The sequence below is a fragment of the Phaenicophaeus curvirostris genome, chromosome 16 (assembly GCF_032191515.1).
Source record: "Phaenicophaeus curvirostris isolate KB17595 chromosome 16, BPBGC_Pcur_1.0, whole genome shotgun sequence".
NCBI lineage: Eukaryota > Metazoa > Chordata > Aves > Cuculiformes > Cuculidae > Phaenicophaeus > Phaenicophaeus curvirostris.
The window spans coordinates 6,136,660-6,158,343 of NC_091407.1; the positions used below are offsets into that span (position 1 = coordinate 6,136,660).

A 21,684-nucleotide genomic window follows, 5' to 3' on the forward strand; every position below is an offset into this window, starting at 1 on the left:
GCTTTAGATTCTCTTTTTCTTGTTTACTTTTGACAGGGCTGTGTGCAGCCATGTTAAAGCCTTATTTAAAGTCAATCTGGATCATATCTACTCTTCCCACCTGGCCAATTACACTGTCAAAATGGAAAATAGATTATTTGATATTTATTATTTGCTCCAGACAAAAACATATTGGCTGTTCCTTGGCACTTTATTGTCCTCATGGTTGCTTATATATTGACTCATATTTTTTTCCAGGATCTTTCTGGGTATTGAACTTTAGCTTGATTTGTCCGTAATTCCTCTGGTTTTTTTGTTCCCCATTTTAAAAGATAGAATACTCTGTTTGCCGTTCTGTAATATTCTGGGATGTCAACTGTCCTCTGCACGTTCTTGAAGATAATCACTAATTATTCGGAGACAGCTCTAGCTAGTTGTATAAGCACTGAAGGGCAAATTTCATCAGGCCTTTCTAAATTGATTATATCTAGCTTAACTAAATATTCGTTAACCTGTTCTCTATTCTAGCCTACATTCCTACTTATAGTGTTGTCAGTTTTAATTCTTGTTAAGTATCTAGGTAGGATCAACTTTTTTGTGTGTGTGAAAATGGAGCAACGGAGGTATGAGCCTTCCGTTCTTTTCTGTCTCACCTGTCTTGTGCTCATCTTTTCTTCCCAGTGGTCGACTTGTCCTCCTTCTGTCTCTCAAATTTCTAATGTATTTCTAAAATCTTTCTCATTGCCTTTGATGCCCTTTAAGTTATAACTCACTTTTGCACTTTAGCCATTCTGATTTTGTCCCTACGTGCTTGTGCTATCTATTTATAAGCTCCCTTAGACATGTGCCCTGTTTCAAGTTTTGTCCAATTTAGTTTTGATTTTTAGGTCATTAGTGAGCTCTGAATGCAAACATACTGGTCTCTTAACATCTTTTGTCTGCATTGGGGTAGTTGTACCTTTTCTTTGTCCCTTTTAAACCTGTCAGATAACCTGAATTCTTTTTTTCCCCTTAGAATTCCTTCCCAGGGGAATCTTACCTGCCAATTCCCCCGAGTCCACCTCTTTGAAGTCTATTGTCTTTATTCAACAGTTCTGATTCCTTTTTTTTTTTTTTTTTTAATAGTAGAAACATTGAGGTTCACAGATAAAGTAGTTAGCTGTGAATGTCAGGGAGAAAAAGCAAAAGTTAGTCATGCTGGGTACTTCTGTGATGCTTCCCAAGAACTGAGGAGTGCTTCAAAAATAGCTAAAACCAAATATGTAGCATTCAAAGTAAAGGTTGCAAGTTTATTTATTTTTCTGTACACCTTTTAACTCTCATTACTGTAATAAACTTTCAAAACACCATTGTAATGACCCCAGTCAAGTGCACTGAAGTAGAATTATTGGAGAAAAGAAGTTAACATAATTTTGCGCCTTGCCCTTCTATTCACTAGTGGGGTTGGAAAGAAAAAATACTTGCTTTGCAAGAGCAACTTATATTCAGAGCCTTTGAACTAATGTTCCTGCTCTGCTAGCTTTGTCCTCTGAGTATACAAGCACCTTTACAGCTAACATTTTTGCAATCTATATCAAAACATGTTCCAGCATTTCAGAGAGAGATTAGCGGGATGAAATACTGGCAGGCACCAAGAGGGAAAACCACTTGTTTGTTTGTTTAAATATTTTACTGTGGAAGACTGTGAGATATTTCCATTTCTCCTTTTGGGAATGTTACACCAACCATCTGAGGCTTCACTCCATCATCTTTTCTGCACTCAGTTCAGCTGCACCCAACATAGTTCCTTCAAATACTGTTAAAGAAAAATGATGTGTTAATGTGCGTATGTACACTAATAGCTATAAGCTTCCCCTAAAAATGAGAGCTCAACCGGCGTCCTTCCAGGCCCTGGTTAGTATTCCTCATGATAGCCTTGTATTTAGCATTTACCTGAAGCTTATTGCAAGAGTGGAAGAGCTTCACTCAGAATTAGAATGAAAATTGGATGTAATCCATGTTTGCAAATTCATATTTTGATCCTAGACTGCATTTGCACACCCTCTAGCCCTTAAACAGATAAGCAGTAAAATCAACAAACTGGATTGCTGCTCCACTAGGCAGACCGTAACCTCCCAATATAATTTGGCTTTCCCTAAGTTCTGTGACAAATTAATAAGTGTTTGTATCTCTGCTGCACCATGGCCTGCATGAACGGGTGCTGTCAGTTCTGAAGGGCTTTGTATGGTGATGAGCTTGAAAGCTTTTTTATATTCATGATGTGTTGTCATCTTCCTGCCTGTTTGCTTTGGGGAATCCACTGGTTGTGTTGCGATGACCTAACATTTAACAGGCAGTTCAGATTTGGCATTTATTGAGTTCAGAAAGCATAGCTCATGAAACTGTCTGCAGTTGTGCAAAAAATACTTTAAGAGATGCTAATGCAAAACTAAGCCTAGTTTCAGTGAATAAATAAGCTCCTGAAGAGTTGATCTTTTAGAGCTTTCTTTATGCTGTTTTGGCCTGGTGAACAGCAGAGCTCCCAGTAGCAGAAGAGATTTGGGATCTAATGCTGTATGGGGAAAAGAAAAATAAAGAAAACTATATTAATTATTCTTATTGACCATCCAGATACTTCAGTACAATATTCCTTTTCCAAAAAATTTTTGCTCTGATCACCTTTTAGAGATTTTACTTCCACTCAAACTTTTTATTTTTATCTAAAATATCTGCAACATTTTATTGTTGTAATCTTATAAGGGAAGCTCCCTTATTCCTCCACTGCAACAGCTGCAGTTATTGCCTCTTATAGCCCTCAAGCATACATTAATTTCTCTTTGAACACTTTCCGTTTACCTCTATTGATTTGCCTTGTTTGATTTCACTTAACATTTCCTGTCTTCTCCCATCCCTTGTTGCTGAAATTCATCAACTTAATAATTCTATCTTTTTGATCTTGCATTAGCCCTAATCATTATCCAAGCTGTAGTTTAAATATTGTGCCTTCTGTGTCACTCGGAAAAAAAGAAAAGTGGTGCTTTCTATGCCAGTATGTAACCTGGATGTCCCAAACTGTCTAATAGGAGTAGGTGATGTAGGGATCAAAATTGAGATAGTGGATAGAGACTATGAGAGACTCAAGTGGATTGTAGGTAGCAGTAAAAGTGAGTTGAGTTCAGGGGCAGAGGCTGAATACGTACCCTTGAATCAGACCAAGGGAAGTGTTGTGTTTCTGAAGAAATCTGGAAAGGTGATGGCTCTGGTTGTCTAAACTGCCCAATATCTCCAGGAAAATAGATATTTACCCAGACTGTCAGCCAACACAGCAGATGTAGGAGAGGACAGTGAGGGCTGATACTGTTTTTCACAGGGTTGCATTGAAAAGGAGTTGGCGGAGCCTGTCAGAGAGACAGGCTGTGACAAGTGATTTCTTCTTTCTCATGGCTAAATTAGTTTTTACACCAGCCAAGGATCTGCTCTTGTGTAAGTTATTATAATGGCCTAGATACATATGTGTTCCTCTGCCTAATCTGAGCATGTTTGTAATTGGCTTTCCAGCACAAGTACCACCATTTAGCAGTAAATAGTTATCTTTCTGCTCCCTCCTTACATTTTAACTACACTTTATATTTTACAAAGGTTTAGAAAAGAGAAGAAAATGCTCGACAAGAACATGTCCCAGATATCATACTTATCTTTTAATAACTAGATAAATCAAGTTTTCTGTTCTTTTAATATTCTCTGTTTCCCTCCAGGTCTTATTCTTTATGTCTCATGTCCCTTTATCAAACTTCTTTAGCCATCTTAGTTGCTTCTTCCTTCATCTTTACTGCTGCTGTAAAAATTTCCCCAGTGCTTTTCTTTGACTATTTTCTCCCCTAATTAAGATCCCGCACTGGGGTTTTCACTCCCGCGTTCTTCACATCTGTATAAACGCAAAAGACTGTAGTATATCAGTTCCTTCTCCTTATTGCTATCTGTCTTTCTGTGGACTGTAAAAAAGATCAAAATGTTATAGTATTAAAGCTACAGAAATACTTCAGTGAAATATATTGCACCAGTAATGGAGGAGCTGGTGCCATTGATAAAAGGAGGTAGATTGCAGGTGGAAAAATGAAACGTTGGAAGTGTGGGACCCTAAGACTTCGCTGGGATCTAAGCATGCTCAGGAGCTCTGAAAAATCAGGCCACTTTTTATCTAGTAGACTAGAATAAGCTGTTTCATTTTGGCGGGACCTACAACAGTCATCTAGTCCCACTGCCTGACTGCTTCAAGACTGACCAAAACCTAAAGCATGTTGTTAAGGGCATTGTCCAAATGCCTCTTAGACACTGACAGGCTTGGGGCATCGACCACCTCTCTAGGAAGCCTGTTCCAATGTTTGACCACCTTTTTGGTAAAGAAATGCTTCCTGGTCTTCAGTCTCAACCTCCTCTGGCACAGCTTTGAACCATTCCCACTTGTCCTATCACTGGGTCCTAGGGAGAAATGCTCAGCGCCTCCCTCTCCACATCCTCTCCTTGGGAAGCTGTAGAGGTCGAAGAGGTTGATCCTCAGCCTCCTTTTCCCAAACTAAAGAAGCCCAAAGTCCTTAGCCACTCGTCACAGGACTTGCCTTCCAGCCCTTTAAGCAATCTAGTGCTCTCCACCCAGCTGTGAAAATGCGGCTGTAGGATTACGTGACAGACCAACTGCTGCGGTGTGGGAGGGTACCCCAGACAGCATGACGTGAGGCACTGGGAGCCTTTTTGCTGCTGGTTCCCATTTTCAAATGCAGGTGCCCAAAGCAATTTAAAGGTCTTCAGTGAATCAGGTCTTTACTCAATCCTGTTTGTAACAACAACGTGCCGGAGCTCAGACCAAAGCCACAGGTACCTGGAAAGGCCAAGTCACTCTTGAAGGTGTCTGTATAATCAAATCTGTTCCATGTGAGGCAGCTACGGCTGCTGCCCCACATTCCCTAGCAGCTGCGGGAGCAAAAAGATCAAGGAAATGCTGGTGCATCGTCAACGGCACTGTGAGAGTCAGCACACCAAAATTAACACCATCTGTATCCCAATTAAATTCCACTGTTAGTGACAGCGTGCACCACACGCGAGTATGGCATTCGTTCAAGAGAGTGCAGGAACTCTGTGCCTTCTCTGTGAGTGGGCATGTGGCAATTGTTGTTCAGTCACGCTGTGAAATAAATGTCATTGATTTTATCTAACAGCCACAGGTAAAATTAAAAAAAAACCTCAGTTTTCATGCACTGACCTTCATGAACAAAGCACACCAGGTTTGGCTCCCCTTGTTCTTGTTACAGTCAAAATGCGGTGGGGTTCAAACTCTAGCTGGGATATTGGTTCCAAGAGAAAGAAGTGGTCTCAGGTGCGCGGACCCCTTTGTCATTCAGAAGATGGGTTGGCAGAATCACGTCATGTCTGTTTTGTTTTCAGCTGGTTTCATTTGGATTTGTTGGCTGCCCTCTGCCCTGTATAACTCCATGAAGCGTTTAATCATACAACTGTATTCAGCTTGGGCAGTAAAACCCCACACCAGTTCTGGTATTAATTGATTTTGGAAGTCAGCAGCTGGACTGAAAGTTACCATCGAGCTCCAGAAGTTAGAGCCTGATTCAGTTGCTGGGTTTGCAGAATGGATTTGAACATTTGGCAGCTCCTCTTTGGGGGACAGTTGTTGCTAGTGGTGCGTGAGAACTCTGGAAGCCTCCTTTGCACAGTTGGATCATTAATAATACAGGCTAAACTGTGAACTCCTAATTGTCAAGCAGGTTGGAATGGGGGTTGTCACTTACAGGCGTCAACAAAATTGATTATTAAGTGCCGCATGGTTGAAGCAGGACCTCACAGCTTGCAGGCTTCTTCCTTGGGCTGTGGGCAAGGGCAGCGGGATTGAACGACAGAAGCAGGATGCTTTTATTGGCAATTCTGGCGCTCACTGTACAGTTACAGAGGAGAGGGAGAGCTGAGAAAAAGGCAAGTGCAAAAAGCAGGAGCAAGCCTTTACTTGGGCGGTGTAAAGGCTGCGTGGTTTGGGCAATCCAGCTGCTCCTCAGCTGAAAAACCTTTAGTTTGAACCAATGCTGAAATTGTGAGAAGGCAGAACAACCTGAATATGTGGGCATGTGTGAGGGGGTGGAAAGTTGAAGCAGAAAGTGCTGCCTTGAACTGGCTTAACCAGGTGAGATTCATTGCAGGGACTCTGTTTGTTCCTTTACCTTTCCAAAAAGGAAAGATTAAACTTTTTTTGTATCTTATTGATGTAAAGGGTAGAAAGTGAAATCAGCTTCATGGCAGATAATACACAGTAGACCCTTGTGTGCACCACTCTGTAATGTACCTCATAAGGTGCAGTGCCTGACCGGGGGAAGGTCTACCATATCACAGTGAATCATAGAATCATCAGGTTGGAAGAGACCCATTGGATCATCAAGTCCAACCATTCCTTTCAAACGCTAAACCATGCCCCTCAGCACCTCAGTGTAATTGGCGTTAAAGGTAATAAACTACTTTATTTGGATCTTAGGCAAGTGATTATGGTAAGTTAATGGTTTCTAGTCCTGCTAGAAAAACACCCTAACCTTTTCTCTCTCTCTCTCGATGCTCTGGTTTCAGGGTATCAGATTGCCTATCGTCTGGCCAGCAGCAGCCCTAACAAGTTCACAACGGTGGAGGTTGGATCAACAGTCAGGCAGTTTACTGCTACGGATCTCACCCCTGAGTCGGCGTACATCTTCCGGACATCTGCCAAGACCAGGCAGGGCTGGGGGGAGCCTCTGGAAGCCACAGTGATCACAACAGAAAAAAGAGGTAATGCTTGCAGCCACAGGTTGAGGTACTGCCTTGCCTCATGCCTTGGAGCGCGTGCTGCGCTTAGGGGAATTTTAATAACAGGCTACAGCCTGCACACCTCTTCCTTGTTGCCCCATAAACCTGCCCCAAACCATAGCAACATCATGATTTGAGAAACTTGATGAGCAAGACAGACTTTTATGAGACACAGTTCCTCTAGCCTGCTGGGCTGTTGGAGATTGATTTTTCCATCAGCTGCTGTATTGGCCATATGCAGCCTCCTTCTTCAGTCAGATCTTTTTTTCAACTCTCTCATTTTCTAGAAAGATTGCAATCTTAAGAAAGTAAGTGATGGATGAACTGTATTGATTAGGGAACGCAAAATGAGAGGCGGTGATATTGCAGGATTTCTTCATGGCTCCTCCATTGTCCCTCAGTCCTGACCTAATGTGTTAGTAATTACTGTGGCCTTTCGCGGCTACACACGCGAGCAGAGTGTTTGCATCTGGGTTGCCCAGAATTTTTCTGCTTCTTGCATCAGCTATAAAATGGTTATTTGCATTCTGAATCGCTAATAAAATTCTGTTCTATAGGGAACCTCCTTGAAGAAAGCAGGAGTTATATGTGTATAAATGAAACCAGATGCTTAGATACCAAATATTTTAAAATGTGAAAGACATGTAAGGTATTACAGAATCTGCTCTGCATCATTGCTTGTTTCTAATGCTTTTGGCTTAACTAACTGCTTGATTCTACAGCTTAGAACAGATCTCTAGAGCTGCCAGTTAGAAAAATTATTTTTTCTCCTTGTATGTGAAGGTTTTCTTTTTTTAAAAATTCAGAGCTTAAAGAGAATATATTGGTAGAGGACAGGAGTGTGGGCTTTCCTCTGGTTTTGTACCATATGCCATGACCCACCGCAAAGCGCTTATCTGGTCTCTTGAGCTGGCAAAGTCAAAACTAGCCAGGGTAATTTTACCAGCATCACTTCCTTGTGCATCAGTGGATTTTGTGCCACGTGCTGTCTGGATATTGGTACTTAAGAAAACTTCTCCCTCAAAAATTAAAAACATGCAACGTCTGTGATATATAAAAAACATAGTTTAGAGAGAAGCACACCTCAGCAGCTAACTAGGGCAGACCTCTGTAGACATCTTTCAGTATTGTTGGCCCTTTTGCATGTGCTTGTGTGCCTGTCTTGGCTCTTGCCCAGGTCTTGCACTATAAGACAACCAATTGTATTTACTTTCAGTTCTTAAAATGTGCCTACTAAGCAATCTCTCATTTTAAGTCCTTTCTACACCCTGCAAATCATTTGGTATAAGGGCAAGGATTTCCCATGCTATTTGCCTACAGTGTCTTCCTTATTATTTCCCTGTAACACTTCTAAGAAGAGAGGGCATTCACCTGATGTTCAGCCACCAGCAGTGATGACCTGTAGGGTGCATTTCAACTACTTCTGACCTGTCTGGTTGGTGTTAAAATTCCCACTGGCATAGCTCTCTGGGCCATGTGCAGCCTTCCCAGTGAGTAACAGTGCAGCCTTCAGATAAAGAACATCCAGAGCCGTATTAGGAATCTTCAAGTACCTCTGCTGATGACACTGTCCGTCGAAGAGATTTATCAGCTCAAGATTTCTTCTGCCCCTGTCTGACTGCTGTCAAAGTTGAAGTTTGAAGTCCAATGCATGGAAGTTTCAAACAAACCCGCCATGCCCAATAAAGTGAAAACTCAAAGCCTGGAGCCTCTCCTTTTCAATAAAATGTACTCAGGTTTCCCAGACCGTGCACAAGCTGTTGCTGGATACACAATAGCTCAAGGCAAAACTCCCAGCTCAGCTGCAGGAACACTGATCCCTTGTTGCTATCAGTGCTTTAGGGTTATCTTGAACAGGCAAGTCATAGTGTAAAATGAACCCTTTCTCTTTTTGATGGATGGCTCTACTGTGTCTCTGTGCATGCTATGGAACCGTGTCCCAGGGCACTGAGATTTAACTGAAGTGATCCCATATGTAACATGTAGAGAGAAAAATATGTAATCTCACATCAGCAAGATTGATATGAGAAGATGATAAAGAAATTTATCCAGTGCAGCTGTTGTGCAAACAAGTAAATGAAAAGAACAAACAAACCTGAAACTTTTATGCATGACATTAAGTATTCTAGAGTGAAGAGATATTAAATATGCTTTAATAAAAATACAATTAATATCCTTGTAGTCCTTGATGCTAAGGCAGCCAGGCACAAAAATTCTCTTGAAAATTAACAAAATTGGTCACTCTTGTCCTTTTTAAATTCCTTGGATAATCCCATTGTAAATCTTTACATCTTACCATGAGACCTGTGATTTACAGATCCCAAGTTGTATTATAGATTGTATTGTAGGTTCTTCCTGTAGGTGTTATCCAGGGATTCTTCCATAGTGCTTGTAGTCTACACAGAGGCACGACACCTTTCAGAATACTTAACACCGGCAGAGCAGAACTGCGTCAGAAGATGTAAATGTAGTTAGAAATTAAAAGGAGTCCATCGAGTCATACGGCCTGGCCTTACATTCCTGCACAAACAGCTCACCTTAGCATTTGCTTGTGGCTAAACTCCCATAAATAAACTCTTTATACTAACGGTTTTGTACAAACCGTCAGGAAGTATATCTTGCAATACAGGAGATTTTAAGATCTCCCATTAGCAGCAGAAGGAAACCCAATCATGGGAGACTGACTGCAAGATCTGACCTGCCCAAAACTGCAAGCTGGTTAAAGCTTATCAGCAGAGAGTATTAAATCCCTGCACGATGCTCACTTCCTCTGATAGAATAACCCTGAATACCTGTCTCAGCCTGTCAGTGTAAGGCATTGACCTTTTGCATTGTACTTGGGCTCGCAGGCAGCTGGCACAGAGGGCTTTCTCCAGCTAATAGCTTACAAATCTTTGGGCACTGATGTCAGCAGGAGTTCGCTGCAGAGAAATGCCAAAACAGATAGGAAATGGGTTTTGGGGATGGCAGGGAAATGGCGTGCTCACCATACAGAGCTGCAAGGAAGCATGAAGGCAGAGGTGTGTTTATGGAAACAAGTGCTGATGAAGTTGAATTGAATTGCTTCTCAAAAGCAAGTCACTGCGGTGTCTCCAATCAATTTCTGCTTTATTACATGCCACACATTTTAATCAGAATCAATAATCTTCATGATAAACAATTAAACAATTATTCCTCACTCTATAGCATTTCTCTATTGAAATCGATGGAGTGTGGAGACAAAGTGACGGGAAAGGAGATCTATATTGAAACAGTTGGGGACCGGCATGCTTACACCTGCATTACCATTCCCTGCTTCATCTAAAAGGTGTATGGTTAATTACTCTGGAGAGATCTCCCTCAGTATTGGTACTGGCTGGTTTGACTTTGCAGGTTCAAGGTCGGAGTGTATGAAGGGAAAAAGAGGGGATCTCTGGAAATGAACTGCAGCAGATACTCAAGCCCCAGCTCTGCACTATTTCCAATACGGGTTTGGAAGCAGCAGCGGGAGCTGCTGATGGTTCTTGGTTCTTTGCCAGAGAGAGCTGGTATCAGCTGTAAGCCATACTCTACTACATACCAGCCTATTCCAGCTTCATCCCTTCCTCTGCTTCATGCCCTCACTGGGGAACAGCTAGGGGAATAGGATGGTATGTAGCAAAGAGAAAATATCATCCTATGAGACCTAGTAGTAAGCGCAGGTTAAAAAGTGAACAGGCAAATTCTGTCAGAAGAGCAATTGTGGCTTGAAGGACAACTGAGTTTCATTAAAGACTGACGTGGTTTCCTTGGCTGCTGGTCCTAGTTATTCTTCCTTAATCTGGCAGGCTAAGACCCCTCTGCCAAGTTTGAGGTCTGTTGCTAGGAAAGTGTGTATTCAATGGTGACCTTTTATGCAGGGAGATAAGAATTGTGTTTACTGCTGCTCTTTGCAGCAGGAGGTTAAGGAATGGGATGGCTTGCATACTTCATGAGATAAATCTGAAAATTCAATCTCCTGTGGCGTTACCACTATGAAAATCTGATCAGGCTGCCATGTTCTATGTTAGCTTGTTAGTTTCTTCTCAAAGCAGCACCAAATTTTGATTTAATTGCAGAACGACCAGCACCTCCCAGGCAGGTGATGACACCCCAGAGTGATGTATCATCGCGGAGTCTGCTGTTGAAGTGGGTTCCTGGAAGTGATGGATCTTCACCAATAAGATATTTTACAGTACAAGTGCGAGAACTGCCGAATGGAGACTGGCAAACCTACTCCTCTTCCATCAGCCATGAGGCAACATCCTGCATTATTGAAAGGTACCACATGATCCCAGTCTAGCATAGAAATTCCCACTTTCCACTTCCAACAGTGAAGAAGCCAAAACAAGCATCACTCAGCTTCATACTTTTTTGGGGGGAGAGGGGTTAAGTGAGGTTACCCATCCCATTTTAGAGGTGGTGCTACGAGCAGCAGTTGAGAGATTTGCTGAAGGTCATGCAATAAATCTAATTAAAGTTGAATTGCAATGCATCTTTTTGAAGCCCTTCCTGAAAGCTCAGCACAGGAGATAAGGCTGCTTAGGCTAAACCATACGTAGCTACACAATGCTCTGTAAAATACAACTAGTTAAAAATCTTTTCAGTAGTGACTGCTGTTAAAATCCACCGTCAATGCTGCATTGCAATTATCTTTATATAAGCTTTTCCAGATGAAATGAGAACCATTTTTATCTGTATTCTTCATACTGAAGTTTATAGATAGCATCAGAATGTTTAAACTTTGTTATTCAGGCTTCGTTATGTCCTCTGTGATGCTGTTGTAATTAAAGTCCTTGTAACATCTGTGAAAGCAATTGAATATCTTTAGGAAGGTACTTGTTTTGCTCTCCATTTCCTTTATTGACCAGCTACTACAAATCAGATTATTTCTAAAATGCTACGAGGTTTTGGAGATTCAAGAATTTGAAGCATTCAGGTACAGTTTTTCCAGTTTTGTTATAAAAAACATGCATGGCTAGAGTATATGGCAGCTCGCTGGTCATGTGCCACAAGATACAGCTACCTTGCTGTCCTTTCATAGAACTGTGCAGCAAAACCAAAACTTGACAATTACAGTTACAAATACAGACCTGACTTTGGAAGTGTTAAGCCCACCTTGAATTATACCCAGTATCTTCCCAGTCAAAACCTGTAAAATCAAGGAAAGCAACTATATCATTTAGACTTGGCACTGGCATTAGCAAAAACAAAAGATCTAGGAAAATGTTCGAGCTGCTGTAGGTAATTAACAGTGTCCTAATAGGGTGGTGTTACTGAAAAAGATCGTCACCCCCTTGCTAGAAGCATTTTCCTATAAAAGTCCAAGAGAGTAGCACATGCGTGACGCGAGAACGCTGCCCATCAGAATGCATTATCCCTGGATGTTTAATCATTCCTTACAAGTAACTACTTGGGTTTGTAGTCAGTATTACATCTGCCAGCTGATGGCTAGACACTACCAATTAATTAGCTAAATCCCCTGTAACTTAGAGCTCTGCATTTCTACCCTCTGCATGTGACTCAAAAGGCAGCCTCCCCCACACCTTCCCCTGCCAAGCCAAGACAGAAGAATCTTTGTGAAGGTTATGTCAGCTGGAAATCACTCGTTGCATATCTTAAAGCACTGCATAGATAAAAGAGCTGTAGGGAACCTGTTGTTACTGTCTTTATTAAATAATCCAGGTAATGGATTAATTTGAAATTCAGTAGGAATAAAATGCACTGATCAAACGGTACAGTCTACAGGATTAGTCAGAAGGTTGGCGATGTGAATTCCAGTGCCTGCTGTGCACTGGCTGACCCTGGGCACATTTTCTGCCTCCTCTCTACCTGTCATCCCCATCTGTGCACTGAGGATGAGCTGACCCACAGGTTTGTTTTGAGCATAGCTCAGGCAAAGCGCTTTGAAAGCCAGGTTTTCCATAGCCATGCAGAACTCCAGTAACAGCACATCTTGTCCTTTCCAACAAGCCCCAGTCATATGCTGCCTCGTTAACTGCAGCTTTGTGGCTGTTTTCTGGAGCCCAGTTCAGCTGTGAGTCCACACACGTTTTCAGGGACTCGGACCAATGGAAATCTGAGAAGATGCTGATAGCAGCAAGGGTACAAACACCCCTGTGTCCTGAGGAAGATGAGGGAGGCTGCAAAGAAAAGGCAACGTGGAGAAGAGACAAACTACACTAGTTGCCAAAGGGCAGGTTCTATGTAGAGACTTGTTCTAAGGGAAGTTGTGACAATGTGGGGAGATTTCATCGCTCAGCCTCATTTTTATTTTACATTCCACAGTTTGAACCCATTCACCTCTTACAAACTGCGAGTGAAAGCAACCAATGACATTGGAGACAGTGACTTCAGTGCAGAGACTGAGGCTGTCACAACTCTGCAGGATGGTAAGTGAGGAGGAGAGGCTCGCTGGGGGCATTGCTGTGGGATGGGTGCTCCCTAGTTGCTCCTGGGTTTCCTGAGCCCATTGCCATGTGTTCTCCACTGGGACAGAACAGGGAAAATTCAACTTCCAATGCAGTTTTGTGCATAGGAGATTGATACAGGTAGTAATGAGACGTGGCTGAATTAATAACAGGCAGCCTTAAGTGTCCTGCTGTGCCCTCTGATAATGAATCATACTTTCAGGAGTCTCAGAATGGAATTAAACTCCGTTTGATTGGCTTCCAAACTCTGCACTAACCATTATCTGTGCAGAAATTGAATAATTTACAAGAGATCATTAAAAATAAATGTAGAACCATGCATATATTTGAAGAAGTTTCTTCAATTGTTTTCACTCGCAATCCACATCAGTCTGCAATATGGCAAAATTGCTGAGGTATAAGTAAGAAAGAGTCTGAAGCTCCTGGAAACATGAGCATTTAATCCTGCAGATCAGGGCTAATAAACTGTGAATGACATTGACAGGGCTTTTATTTTTAGCCTTAGAGATCAGCTTCTAATTCCTTGATTGTATAAAGTCAATGCCTGAATGCAGAAGTAGCTCAAAATGTCTTGAATGGAGAAAGGAACTCTGCAAAGTGCAAAAAAGGCATCACTGTTTACCTTTAGCCTGGGAAATGGGGTAATATTGGGTACATATACATATATATACATATTTGGTGCTCGGAATTAGCCAGTATTTTGTACCATGCAAAGATAACTACTTAAATGTGACATTGACATGCAAAAATAGGAAAAGATGTTGCAAAGGAATGTTTCAAGAATGTACTCTTGAAATCAGAAAAACAGAGGACAGAGCTCAGGAGCGTCCTAAATTAAACAAGAACCCGTGTAATAAATAATGTGCCTAACAGCCTTTTAAAGATACCCTGACTGCCCACCTTCTCAAACAAAGGTTGCTGTATCAGTGCAGGCTGCAACTGGTACTAATGAGGCAGCACTGACTCACTGTTTCAGAATTTTAAATTTTATTTTTAATTCTCTTTGAATTTGGCTATAGTGAACCCAGAGTTGTGGTTGACCTCTTCACAACACAATGGGGAAATACTGTGAGGGCTTCTCACCTCCTTAACAAACTGAACATTTATTCTGCTGAGCAAACCTGGTGCTGCCACTAGAGCATTGCACTGCAGAGGGCTGTCAGCTCCTGATAAGCCTTCCCTTCTTCAGATTTGAGCTTTGGATTTTGTGTGTGTGTGTGCACGTGCTATAGGCTGTGGGCACAGGAATGGGTTAACCCCTGGTAAATCAAGCTTTCCTAACTGAAGTGATCTCTGAACATGGGACACAGACTCTGAAAACTAGGGTGGGCTTGCCCCAGCTGTGACAAAAATACCATGGAGAATTTGGGAGTACTTTGCTTACACTTTCAAGCGCACACTCAGCTGGATTAACTTTTCCTTTCAAATGTATCCCAGTTGTTTGTGGGCGGCTGGCACACTGCAGCTTCCTCCAGATTTATGTCCTCAACTTCTCTCCTATTCCTCCTCAAGTTGCCAAGGCAAGAGCAGAGGATGTAAAAGAAGTGGCTGGCATCTCCCTGCATTGCAATGTTCATGTCCACCTCATCGCTTTTGAGACCCACCACATAGTAACTGGAATAGCAGGTTTTCTTCAGCAGCCAAGAAAGGGAATCTGATGGATAAAGGCTGCCTATTTCCCACCCTTTAACTGCTTTGGTTACCACTTTTTCTTGTTTAGTTCCAGATGAACCACCCAGTTCTGTGTTAGTAACTCCCCACACGACTTCATCTGTCCTTGTGCAGTGGCAGGTAGGTAAAATGAAAAATTTTGATATTTCTGCAACAGGTTTTTTGGTTGCTGTGACTCATTGACCTTAATGATACGTTTTAAGGGATATTTTCCTGAGCTGGAAGTATTGTGGTCCACTTGAAGGACTGCAGCTACTTCCTTTTTTTCCTCATCTAGGCATGTATTTTAGTGATGGATGGAAATTTGTGGCAGTTACTTGTACTTTGTGCCTCATGAGAGAAAGCTTGGAAGGGAGAGGAGTTTCTGTAGCAAAGAGATTGTTGCTTGTACAGATTCTCAGGTCCTTTCGTTGAGATCAGTAGATGTGCATCTTCACATTGAAAACATTCAACAGAGTGTGGCACTGGTAAAGATCAGGTAATCAAAGCTCACTTTTGTTCGCATCGCACATGCCTCCTTCAGCTGCTGAAATAATTGGAGTGTACACTGTTCCTGAAATCCTTTTCATACCTTTGAGGAACTCCACATGCCCTTTTGGCTCTTTGAGGGCTAAAAATTGAGGTTTCTTCAGAGAACAGAAAGGAATTCTGAGCTCTCTGTAATATTTCTAAGTTGGATGTGGAAGTGTTCATGCCAAGTCTGCATTTTATATATGCATTTCCTCTGACTTCCTTTATCTTTCAATACTGGCCTCCTGGGAGATGCTGGAACATTTTGTGACCCAGTGCCTGAGGCTTCTTTTTGCAGAGTGAGCGTTAATGGAGGGAAGCCAGTGGGGTACCGCACGTTATCTGTAACCTATCCTGGAAAGCCTCTGCCCACCCTGCTCTTGAGACAACGTCCCACACACATAATAAGGATAACTTTGGACAGATTGCATTATAGTGAAAAATGTACCCGTGCTTTTACAGTACAGATGGGGCTCCTTGAATTTTTGGAAAAAAAATATATGTATGAGGATCTGTTTATTGCTATGCAGCATCACTTTAAAAATATGCCTGGCTGTACTGCTGGGTTGCTGGCCCAAGTTCACGCAGCAGCATCATTGCTTACAGCGTGTTGAACAAATAGAAGACATGTTGAGCAGTTTTATCAAAGGAGTTATGGAAAGATGTAAATCTACTGCCTCACCTACAAATAAAGCCAACGGTGAAGGAAAAAAAAGTATACGAAGAGAGGACAAAGAGGATGTGAGGCATGATGTACCGCAGAAATAAACACTGCCCCAATTGACTGATTATTGGTGTGTAGTTAATGTGAAATAGGTGGTTGTTTAGGTAATTGGATGCTTTTTATTTCATGAAAATGAAATGGGGTTGTTGTGGCAGAACCATCTCGAGGGAGTTGTGGGCAATTATATGTCATTACTACATGTGTATTAATAGGTCCTGGTAATTCAGCCGTACTATATTTTTCAAATAAACAAAAATCTTCAAGTCCCACAATAGCCTCCAATTAAGAGGAAGTTTCACAGCAGTGTCTAAGAAATAATGTAAACCGAAAACAGCAGTCAAGATAAATGGGAGAGTAGATTTCCAAGCAAAGCTAAATTTTTAACTTTGAGCCATGTTAATAATTCACAAAACAAACTCTAGATGCACTATCTGTGCTTTCAGCTGCTTGGTCCAATCAGTCCATTATTTTTAAATTTAAAGTAGGAAGAAAATAAGTAATTTCCATTGAGGTCTGTTGTATCAATAATGCAAGGTTATTTTAACTGTATTGGAGGATGTTGCAGTTAACATCAGGATCATGCGTTGTTCTGCTTCTACCTTAGAGATAACAATTATTCAAACTTACATTTTAGTCTTTTTTTTTTCATTTTTAAATAGCACAAAAAATGTTTCTCTTACCTCTGTACAACATTACAGGCTGCCACTCAGAATCATTTTACCTATTCCAGCAGATCCCTCAGGCCTTCCTACAAAATCCTAAATAATCCATTATATCAAAAGCAGAGTTTTGTCCGTGAAAGACAGATAGGAAGGGGAACACCTGACCTTTTAGGAGAGTACCCTTTTCAGGAAAGAATCATCATTTCCATGGCAAGGAGAAAGGCAGTTTTCAAGCCATTTATTTTCTGAACTTTTCTGTCCTATATTTAACAGAAATAAAAAAATGAGAATCATATGCAAGCCTAAGAAAATAATGTTTGCTATTAACTAACCAGTGTTGTATCACAGTAGAGGTATTAAGCTTTATCTGTTAGGCAGCTATATGGAAGAGTAGGACGTAAGAGTCTTTCTCAGCTTCAAGGTTTAGGCTGGACATTAGGAAAAACATTTCACGGAAAGGGTCATTGGGCACAGGCAGAGGCTGCCCAGGGAGGGGGTTGAGTCACCTTCCCTGGAGGGGTTTAAGGGACGGGTGGATGAGGTGCTGAAGGACATGGTTTAGTGATTGATGGGAATGGTTGGACTCGGTGATCCGGTGGGTCTCTTCCAACCTGATTATTCTATGATTCTATGATTCTTTTTAAGATACTATAGGATTTCTTATTAATAGTTAAAATAGAAAAAGACATTGAATCTTTCGAAGATCACCTGCCTTCTAGAAAATAATTAACTGAAATGCAAATCCATGTAATGTTCACAGGTTTTTTTTCATTGTGTGAAGTTTATTTCCATGCTGGAGATAGGCTTTGTGTTCTTGCAGTGTCTGTTCTCCTTTGTGGTAGGACGCTCTATGTATCTTGGTGGGACAGTGCCTGACTCTCCTGCCTCTGGAGAAGGCAGTTCTCATGCTTTATGGTGTGACTCCTCCTCAGCAGGGTGGAGGGGTGCAAGGATGCTCACATGCCAAGGAGCCTATCGCGTGGCTGGTGCACCATCTAAAACAACTTCAGTATACTATAGAAAACAAAAGAGGAAAGTCAGAAGATTGGAGGAGGGGAAAAAAAAAATTATTATGATAGTGAGTTAATGAGTAAACCAAACCTTATCTTCAAGGCCAGGTTGGATTGGGCTTTAAGCAACCTGATCAAGTGGGAGGTGTCCCTGCCCATGGCAGAGGGGCTGGAACTGGATGATCTCTAAGGTCCCTTCCAACCCAAACCATTCTGTGATTCTATGAAAGTTTAGAGAAGGGTCAAGTTCTATGATTCCTCACCTTGCAAAAGGGATCATTTTAGCTGGTCCATGAGCAATCATACCATCAGGCAGCCCTGGAGAAGGTTGTCACTTTATTTGGTCTGTTTGCCCTGTCCCTTGAACAAGGAAATCAGTCTGAGAATAGGAAAGTCTGTTATACAAGAGGTTGATTTATTTGCCTTGTGAAATAGAGTCTGAAAGGGAATATGATTGCCCTTTTTAAAATACATCAAGGGAGTAAACGCCCCATGGAGAGAAGAACAATTTAACCCAAAAGGCAATGTTAGTACAGGAACAAATGGCTATAAAGTAGCTATGAATTATTTAGATTAGAAATTAAGTGAAGGTTTCTAACCACCCCAGAATACTGGAAAGCAGAAAAATTAGCTTGTTTTACGGTTGAGCTTGCTCTGTTTGTGAGAAGAACTTTAAGAAGTCATTTCTGCAGTCTTGAGGGCCTGATGATTCTCAAGGTGCCTCACAATCTTATATTACTAGATCGTTCTGAAGTGCAAATGCTAAATAACAGCAAAAGGTGGTCAGATTTTCTCCAAAGGATGGAGCACCATAATGAGCATGAAACAATCATGAATGAGGTTTTCCAGCCACACAGAGCAAGTGCAAGAAGATCTTGAGACTATTTGGATTGCCTTCAGCAGGCTCTTGGCAGCACTACTGCTTGAGGCAGTGGCTTCCTTCAGGAGCAGCTTCTGCTCCTTTTCCTGGTAGCAGAGTAGCTTTCTTATACTCTCATTCACATAATTTTCTTTTTAAGTTTCCATAAACTGCAATGTTTCTACTTAATTCCGTCAGCCCTCATCCAAAGCAAAGTCCTTTGCTCTGAAGCAGGACAGCCCTCTCTCTCCTTTTGCCATTATAATGAAATAATGGAAAAATCCTCTCATTTCTGGATGCAGAATACTAGATTACTGCCAAGTATCTCCCTCCTTTCCTGTAAAAATATTCTTGCCTTTTTCATCAAAATTACATGTGGTATTACCTCCTATTGTGACAGTGTTTCGCACCAGTGGTTAACTTTTCCACAATGGACAGAATGTTCTCCTTAGTTAAGTTCTCAAGATTACTGGGGATCTTTCTGGATTAAAGGAGAGATCATCATTAAAATCCTTTTCATTTATACTTTCAGCTCCTTTAATTTCACTACAAGAATCTTGAGAGGATAAATGGCTCAGGGCGTCTTTTCTTCTCTTAGTTCTTAGCCTGCATCAGACTCGTGAAAGTAAATGTTTCCGCAAACAGGAAGAATTCCTGTGCTTATTTTTATTTAAGCAAGCCATTCAGGCAAAAATCTCCTCTTCAGTGTACTGGGCTTTATACCTGTATCTGAAGGAATGTGCAGGGCTCCTGAAGAATCTTCGCTGAAATATTATGCCTTTGAGCACCTTCCAGCATGTTTGCAGAAACAAAGAAAAAACTCGTATCTGAGCCAGCCCAGGGGCCTTACACACTGTGCTGCTCCAAGCTGTTAGAGAGGAGACCTGATTTTGCCTGTGAGACTGGACCTTGCAGCACACCAGAGTCCATCATACTGTGCCTCCTCTACAAATGCCTCTCTGAGGCTGTTAGACCTATTTTCATCTTCCTAATTCGAGCCGAAATGCACCAGTGTTATTTTCTCATCAGCCTTTCAGTAAAATAATGCCAAATGAAGAATGTTCTGCGCACAGTTCCCAAGGAAAACAGCCACTAAAGAAATTCTGCCTTTGACAAAATAATTTCTTTCTTTTCATCTCAGAAGTGAAATACAGGTTTGCTGTTCCACAGGTGGTAGCCAGCAACATGCATTTTCAGGGCCATGTTTATTTATCATCTTTATCACAGACAAGTTTCTGTGGATGAAGAAAGAAAAGAGCTTTGCTCTTAGTAGTGGATTAGGTGTCAGTTCTTATATAAAGAGTCTTTTGTAATTGCCACAGCTGAGTGAAATCATTGAAGTTGCCTTTAAGTTGTGTTTTTCAAATTACACAACCTTTGACCCTGTATATCGTTCATGGCTATATTCACCGGAGAGCTCTGTGTCCTTTTGCACAGAACCGGTGTCAGCTACTGCCCGATGTGACTGATGTTTGTTGCGATGCACATCTTAACAGGGCTCTTCTCAATGCTTTTCAGCCACCCAAAGCTGAGAGTCTGAACGGCTTGCTGTTGGGATACCGGATCTACTATCGGGAGCTGGACTACGACACCGGATCTGGAACAGAATCCAAAACCATCCAGAACCCTTCAGCTTTAAGAGCAGAGCTCACACGTAAGCCTGTGTTTTGGACCCTATTATATCCCTATGGTAATCTGTCATTATACCAGACACTCTATGCCTTCTTGCCCCATCGAAATAACACACAACTGTGTCTAAGAGTGCTGAGGATAATTTAGCTTTTACACAGTCAGGGTGAAGATGCTGAAAAATGCTAATAACTTCTCTCTGATCAGCATCGCTTGTAATGGTGCACGCTAATCTATGCCAGCACACTTAAATTTATGTTCTGTCCCTCATGTATCCCCTGATTTTCTGCTACCTCTGTTTCATGATTACCCTGGTATAATTTGTTCTGCCATCAGACAAAAAAAATAGAGGGACTTAATTTTCCTCAATTGGGAACATTTTTCTTTCTTGCTGTTTTTTTCATAGTTTAGATAATTGACTTTTTGCAGAATAAGAAAACAGCTTAGGAGAAATTTTAAAAAGAATTTTTACAATTCCAATATGCTCATCCCTGTTTTGGAAGAAAATAGCAAAAATGAGCAAGTATTTTAAGGTGCGTGCTTGCCACATTAGTCACTGGGGGTTTGGGGTCTTGTAGGAAGAAGGTGGAGAGGGAGAGAAATAACAGAAAAATGAAAAGGATTTTTAGACGAAGATTGGAAAGGAAAACAGAGGAAAGAATGAGCAGAATAAAATAATGGAAGTCAAAGATTTGAGCACTTTACCAAGTGAGCCCGACAGATATGGTCCAGCAGTGAGATGTACTCATGGAGGCACCAGCTTTCATCCTGTTTAATGTCAGTGGAATATTCAGAACAAATAATACTGACTCTTAAGAGCAGCGGAATAGGGTTGAGTGAAACTGTTAAAATATCCTGCATCATATTCCATGTTTTCCTGAAGCTATAAAAGTGCTTCCTACAAAAGCAAGAGTGAATTTTGGGCATGTGTGGAAAAAGAGTGTGTTTTAAATATAACTTAAGCACCTAACTCAGACCTCCCATATATCATCAGTGCTGAACAAGACTTCTCAGACTGAACAGAGTTTTAACCATGACAGAGTAAAGATGTAAGGCTCCTGTGGGTGTAGGTATGCATAAGGGTTTCAGGCTTTTTTTCTGGACAAAAGCTGAATGACTATGTATATTATTAGAAAATAGTTACTTTGGGTGCTGTCTAATCTCACAAGCCAAGTAACCTATAAAACTTACTGGCTTTCTCTCTTCCCTCTTCTTGGCTGGCCATGTATCTATATTCCTACTAGCAGTAAAGCAGAAAAAAACCATGCTGTACCTATCCAGGGAATGAAGAGAGAGAGAAAGGGATGGAGACACGTGTATTTTAAGAGAATTTTCCCTCTTTCTCCTCATAATATGACAATTCTCACCGTAGTACACCTCTGATCCTCATTGACCTATGGGT

General features: G+C 41.4%; 1 protein-coding gene across 2 annotated transcripts in view; it reads left to right on the forward strand.

The window, feature by feature from the left end:
• The window catches only part of SDK1 (sidekick cell adhesion molecule 1), a 396,340-nt gene that overhangs the window by 325,171 nt on the left and 49,485 nt on the right, over positions 1 to 21,684 (forward strand). For both annotated transcript variants that reach the window (XM_069870517.1, XM_069870518.1), the window contains exons 29-33: positions 6,577 to 6,771; positions 10,866 to 11,067; positions 13,075 to 13,178; positions 14,938 to 15,008; positions 20,172 to 20,307. In XM_069870517.1, the coding sequence (XP_069726618.1) occupies positions 6,577 to 6,771; positions 10,866 to 11,067; positions 13,075 to 13,178; positions 14,938 to 15,008; positions 20,172 to 20,307 (708 nt within the window). The remainder of the gene's footprint in view (positions 1 to 6,576; positions 6,772 to 10,865; positions 11,068 to 13,074; positions 13,179 to 14,937; positions 15,009 to 20,171; positions 20,308 to 21,684) is intronic.